Source organism: Sinocyclocheilus anshuiensis, unplaced genomic scaffold (assembly GCF_001515605.1).
Source record: "Sinocyclocheilus anshuiensis isolate Anshui unplaced genomic scaffold, SAMN03320099.WGS_v1.1 scaffold1496, whole genome shotgun sequence".
NCBI classification, from domain to species: domain Eukaryota; kingdom Metazoa; phylum Chordata; class Actinopteri; order Cypriniformes; family Cyprinidae; genus Sinocyclocheilus; species Sinocyclocheilus anshuiensis.
The window spans coordinates 504049-511248 of NW_015538031.1; the positions used below are offsets into that span (position 1 = coordinate 504049).

Genomic DNA, 7200 nt, shown 5'->3' on the forward strand with positions numbered 1-7200 from the left:
ACAGACAGACAGACAGACAGACAGACAGACAGATAGATAGATAGATAGATAGATAGATAGATAGATAGATAGATCAACGTTCAAAAGAACAGGATGTATCTGAAATAGAAAGCTCGTGTAACATACACTACTGTTTAAAAGTGTGGGGTCAGTAAGTTTCTTTTTTTTTTAAGAAAGAAAGAAAGAAAGAAAGAAAGAAAGAGAAAATGAAATGAAAAGAAATAAATGAATGCTTTTATTTAGCAAGGATGCATTAAATTGATCAAAAGTGACAGTACATACATTTAAATGTTACAAAAGCTTTCTTTTTCAGCTAAATGCTGTTCTTTTGAACTTGCTATTTATCAAAGAAACCTGAAAAATAAAATAAAATAAACTTTGATATAAAATAAGGAGGCAGATGGGAAATCTGCTTACCATCAGACAGGAAGTATTCCACCTCTCCATTGATGCCCTCATCACCATCTCTGGCTTGAAGCTTGTAGACCAGTGTGTTTGGTGGGGCATTAGCAGAGACCACACTCAGGTAGGGGAAAGGGACCATCATCCATTCTGGGGCATTATCATTGACATCCATCACCGTCAAATCCACCCTCACTGTATACCAGTCTGAACCTGTAAATGTAGAGATTTCCACACTCATATTCAGTTCACTCAAACTGTACAAAGAAATGTCTGTAATCATGAATGCATCAAATTACATAAAAACCAGAGAAGGCGAAGAACAACAACAACAAAGGCCATTTAAAAATAGCTGGAGCGGTTTATTTTAATTGGCGATTTTGTCTGGTATCTTCAGTATGTGACACAGGACACAAAACATAAGGCCATGCATTGGCCCTGCATGACTGTGTCATGATATGGGTTTCTTCACAGCATGTCCTCAGTGCAGTTTCAGAACCTCAGTTTCAAGTTTTGATGTTTATTTTATTTACAAAACATCATAGATGCAGAGACACATTTACATGCAAGTTGGAGAGAATGGTAGATACTAATGAGTGGAGTGTTTTCCTCATGGCAGCACTTGCTACGTTTAGCTGCTGCGTCGCCTCATTAAACCTTCCTTCTTTATCACAATCATCGCCTTGCAAAGTGACAGAACTAAAGACAGTTTCAGCACACATTTATGGACGGCATGGTAACATCATGGAAATGCATGAACGAAAAAAGCTAAAGGACAAAAAGAAAGAAAACCGTGTCAGTCATAAAACACGCCGGTGTCTTCTCCCCTTTTCGCAACTTTTCACTCTTGTTCAGTCTCCCCTTCAAACGCATCTCCCCATTCCCATTTATTTCTTTTTTCCCTCTTTCTAACGAAATTCCTCCCATGCTCTCACTTTTTCCCTGAGAGAGGTATAAATAGTGGGCTGTCTGTCCGAAGATGTGTGGAGTGACAGAGTCACAGGCTCTTTGATTCCCCAGGTGATTGGCCCTTTCATTGCCTGTGACAGCACACCTGCTGCCTTACACCCTGCTGGGGAGACACAGAAGAACAGCAAGAGAGAGAAAGATCGAGCGAGAGAAGTGGGAATTAGTGGGGGAGGCTTAGAAAAAGATTAACTTAAACTCCAGGTTTGGATCAATATAAAATCATTATTAATAATAGATTAATAGATAGAGGAGGTGGGCAAGAGAGAGACATATTAAGATCGATATATAAAGAGAGAGCCAGAGAAAGATAGAGAGTGAGGGCACAGAAAGAGAAAGCAAATCCCCCAGGTGTGTCAGGAGTGTGTCTCAGCTAATCCAAGCTCATAACATACTATAAGGTCACTCTATTTTGTGTATACAGCAAAAGCTACTCATAACAAAACACACCATTGACTCAACCACATCCAGAGCATTGTTCAAACTTTTGCACAGGTCATTATCTATAAGGGCACAATAGCCAATAGACAATTTCTTGCCACCAAAATGGCAAAAAGAGACAAACATCTGACAGTTTGACTTGTCGAGTCGGTGGTATGGCCACAATCTTATATCACAGTAACAGTATACATCACAATATAGTTATTTTTGCCAGAAATGCAACATACATTACATAACCAGGTGTAAAAAGTATTCAAAAATTATACTCAAGTGAAAGTACAGATACTCAGTGAAAATGTTGCACAATTAAAAGTACAAGTATCTGGCCAAAAGTATATTTGAGCAAAAGTAAAAAGTACAACTTTTTTTCAATTTTACTTGAGTAAAGTACAAATACTCCAAATAAATAAATAAGTAAATATATAAATGAGATTCACCATGTTGAACCATCTTCTCAATGGAAGGTGAAACTGCTTAAAATTAAATTGCATAAAATGTTTCATCAGACAGACATACAAATGTTTGGTTAAAGTGAGAAACAAAACACCTAGTTATACAACAATCATCTAGTGCTACAACAACAATTAAAATGCAGCAAAGTGGAACACAAAAAAATGCAGCTCTTAAAGGGGTACACCATCCTTTACACACTCATGCCATCCCATATGTATATGACACACTGTCTTCAGATGAAGAGTTTTAGGGGGAAAAACATCTCTCTGCATATAATGCAAGCATACAGGACGTCCAGAGATAATGCTTGAAAAACTACACAATTACACAGTGAAGACAACGGTAACACAAACAACACCTATTGATGAATCATTGTCTTCTTAAGCGAAATAATAGGCGTGTGTAAGAAAACATACAAATACTAATATTTTAAACTTTACCGGTGTTCACTTTGTGTGTTTTCTGAAGAGGTCCTGTACGCTTGCACTAAAAGTCTTTGTTTGTATTCATCTGAAGAAAGAAAGTCATAAACATCTGGGATGGCATGACGGTGAGTCAATCAGGAGAGAGTTTTCATTTTTGGATGGACTATCCATTTAAAGAGCCAGATGCGATGCAGAGGCCAGAGACATAGAACTAAAACATACAACATTAACTTTGTGAAAGACCACTTTTTGTGTTGTCTATTCAACACCGCTGTCTGTAACAATAATTCATCTTTTAATTGTTAATTTGGTGCATTTAGAGTTTTTTTTTTCTTAGCAAATACTGATATAATTATTTGCAACTAATTAGATTAATTAATGAGCAAAGCATGCAATTATTTAGATTAAAAACATAATTCACTAACAGTCCTAACTGTTACTCAGTAACACAATAACACTGGATGTTATTATGATCAAATCCATAATAAGTGCATCACTAAGATTTACAATTAACATTTTTTTTTTTTAGATTTGCTGTATTTAATTTTAAAAAGCAATAATTCCCACCACAACGTGAATTATCAAATCAGAGGAAGCTGTGCAATATATTGGCTGAATGCAAATAAAATCAGTAATGATAATGTAGGGTATCAGACCGAATCAGACAATCTAAGATTTAGTCAAAAACACAGTTGAAACACGAGGAGCCGAATTCCACAGAGGCCCAAGACACAGGATGTTCGTAAATCAGATCCTGGCGCCACAAGCCTGAACCAACTAGCAGCTTTGAGTAGCTCACAGCATTTAAACAAAAGAACACTTATTGACAATTCCAAGGAGATTGTCAATTTTGGGGGCAAGTAATCAAGATTAATGGTCAAAAGAGGTGCACAGCATGACCATCACATGGAATCCAGTGATAGCAATCACGAGCTCTTTGGATTGGCTTCCCCCACCTCGACGACAGAAAACAGACTGAAATTCCTTATGAGAGACCTCTTAACCTCTGGTCTTCAGCTAAATTGACCTGTTTCCCTTACATAATTTCAATATGGCAAACTTTTGAAACCAGAATTTTACCTGATGAAAGTTAAAACTGAAGCTGAAATGTGTGTGTTTGATGCATGAAAACAAACCTCATTGGTTTTCAGGTCAAAAGCACTTTTGAGCTTCTGTTTATAATGTGCATAAGATAAAATAAAAATGCAAAAAAAATGTAATGAGTACTTTTCAAGTTTAAATAAAATTGTAAGGAGTAAAAAGTGCTATTTTTCTTCAGAGATTTAATCAAGTAAAAGTACAAGTAGTGAGTTTAAATTGCAGATACAGATTTTAAGTACAGATACCCCAAAATAATAATTAAGTACAGTAATCAAGTAAAATTGCTCAAGTATTTTACACCCCTGTACATATCTATACATCCAAAACCATAAGATTCAGAGATTTAATCAAGTAAAAGTACAAGTAGTGAGTTTAAATTGCACTTAAATAAAGTACAGATACCCCAAAATAATAATTAAGTACAGTAATCAAGTAAAATTGCTCAAGTATTTTACACCCCTGTACATATCTATACATCCAAAACCATAAGACTCTTCCTACACTGTGGTAACCTTATGTTATTACATTAAGGAGTCTTGTTTATACCTTAAATAACCTTTAAATTGAGTTTTGTTGGTCTAATGCATTTAGGTTGATTAATTCAAAGAAGGCAAATAATTATTTTGACTTGTGTAAAATTAATTAACTTAGATGTTTTTATTTTTTAAGTAAACCCTTTTTAGTGTTTAATAACTGTTAAAAGGAAGAAAAAACTTCTCTTTTTCTCTAGTGTACTACAAATATTGTTGGCTTTTATGATAAATTGCTTGTGATGTTCCTCATTTTTAAGTCTCTTTTGATAAAAGCATCTGCCAAATGAATAGATGTAGCATGTAAACATAATGTCTATTTTTCAATATTGTAGCGGCATAAAAATGACAGTGTGGGTTGATGGGTGGGGCAGGGCTTGACGCAAAACAAAAAGTACGATTATCCATAACAAATGAATGATTAGTCTGGCATCAGTACAAAAACAGCTTAAAATTAAATAACTCTTTCAAAGAAAAAAAACCCCACATAAAATAGCAATATGACTGGATGAGCCACATTTGAAGCCGATATAAAACAGCCAATATATATTATGCACATTTCCACACCTATGACACATCTGTTGAATTTTATATAAATGCAGCAGGTTATGACATTCTGTATAATTATCTATTGCATGACAATCTATCGCATCATCAAAACTAAATTGCTTTCATAAATCACTTTCATTATAATCGTCTGTCAATACTGGAAGCCGACAGTTGTTTTCTGCTTCTGGACAGATTTTTTTTTAATCTGCACCTCTGGATAAACATGTTTTTAATTTTTTAAAGTCTCTCCTTTATAATCAACAATGCGGTCAATACTGGAAGTGTCTATCTACAATACAGCCTATAGTTTTCTGCATCTGGTTAGATTTTTTCTTTTTTTCTTTATTAAACTGCACTGCAGATCTCCTTTACCAGCTGACACAATTTTAACATTATACCGCTCAAACCAAGTGAAAACTTGTTCACATTCTGCACCAAATTTATAGCAACTTGTTTTTAGAGCATATATTTTGACATGAAGTGCATTAACCCTCACACTCTCTTTGCTAAAAAGCAGAACTGTTTTGTTCACCCTAAATGCTCCCATACGCACAGTGAGAGCATCAGGGTTCCTGTATGAGGAGCTGCTTAACATGACCTGCCAGTCAGAAGCGGTCCCGGTGTGAGAGATGGATAGAGACACTGAGAGCCCTGGGGGGAGAAAGAGGAGGCTGGTGAAGGCCTCTCTGGAGCTTTGATGGATGGATGAATGCCATGCCAGAGCCAGAGGGCCATCAGCGATCGTGCAAAACTGATAAACATCACAGCCTCCTTCTGAATAAAGTTCCTAAACTTCCTTTCTGCTCACTGTACCGAAACCGCAGCCGGTGGTTCCAGATTCATACAGCGAAAGACATTGCATTAGACATTTAAAGGAAATTTTTCACTTGGATGATGGGAAAACGTTTGAGGAATGATGGAGAAAATAAAAAAGGTGGATCTGTATGAGAGAAAGAGAGAGTGAAAGAGAAACTCACTAACAAGGCTGAAAACAGAAGCATGTAATAAGCGGAAAAGCTGAAAAGAAACAATGTGGGATTAAGACAATATACAACACCATTGGAACGGCCTTGAGGTTGTTATGGAAACGGAATTAAAACCAGACTTGGACAACAGGAAAGAGAAAATACAAGCTGCCAAATGACTGCATAAATCAATGTCATTAAAAGACAAGAATAGTGGTAAAAATAGCTGTGGATCAAAGCCACGGCGGAAGAAAATTAATCAGCATTTAGAGACAGGAAAAAGGCCAACAAAAGCATTTAGCTGCAATGTTTCCCTGTCTGCTTTATGTTACTGAAGCACAAGCTCAATCTGCAAGTTCATACAGTAACAACATACCTACACATCAAAGACCCCCACAGAGGGGTCTTTTATATCCCTAGATTATCCTTCATAGCTACTTATTAAAATGCATATTATTACACAGCTATTAACAAAACAAATAAAGGTCAATGATGTGAAGCTAAATATATTTTTAAATGTATGTATTTATTTATTTTTGGCACAAAATCCAAAATAACTTGACTCAATCGTTTCCAAATGACTTGATTCAATCACATGGAACAACTGTCCATGAATGAACCATGTTCATCCAAGTTATTTTTTTTGAGTGTGTCTGAAACTATTGAGTTATACAAAAATTAAAAATGTAATTAATACAAAAAAAATAATAAATTGACTTGCAACATAAGGTTGTATTAATTTAAAAACATTCCCCCCAGTACAGAATGTTAACAGGAATTAGAAGTGAGAAAAACAGAAAAATATAAGCTTTGAAAACACCACTGAAAATACAACAGGAGAGATGTGAATGAGGATTTAGGGAGAGAAACAACAGTGAGAGAGAAAGTGTAGCCTAGTCCAGTCCAAATATTCATGGGATTCTGTTTATTAATGTCTGTTGCCCTTTACACATTGTGGAAAAAGAATAAAAATAAATAAAGAAATAAATAAAACTAAAAGATCTATTTTCAAAGAAAGTGAAAACGAAATGAAACGAAACAAAATGAAATGAAATAAAATAAGATATAATAAAATAAAATGACCTTTGCCAAAAGTAAAATTGACAGACATATTATGTAGTGCAACCTCTGGGTGAACATGTTGTCAATTTCTAAAATGTTGATATTTTGTGGTTATTATGGTAAAAAGAAAAAAGTCAAGGTGGTGTTACAATACAAAGAAAAACACGATTAAAAGCTGAATTTTTTTCAAAATCAAAAATGTTGGCAAGTAGTTTGACAATGTTTTATAAAAGTTTATATATATATATATATATATATATATATATATATGCATTTTTTTTATTTTATAATGTATATAAAAAAAAT

General features: G+C 34.8%; 1 protein-coding gene across 1 annotated transcript in view; it reads right to left on the bottom strand.

Annotated features, from left to right (window-relative positions):
* LOC107680491 (neural-cadherin-like) overlaps window positions 1-643 on the bottom strand; it is a 188152-nt gene extending 187509 nt beyond the window's left edge. The window contains exon 1 of the mRNA XM_016476377.1: window positions 418-643. Coding sequence (XP_016331863.1) covers window positions 418-643 — 226 coding nt within the window. The remainder of the gene's footprint in view (window positions 1-417) is intronic.
* Window positions 644-7200: the final 6557 nt, after the last annotated feature.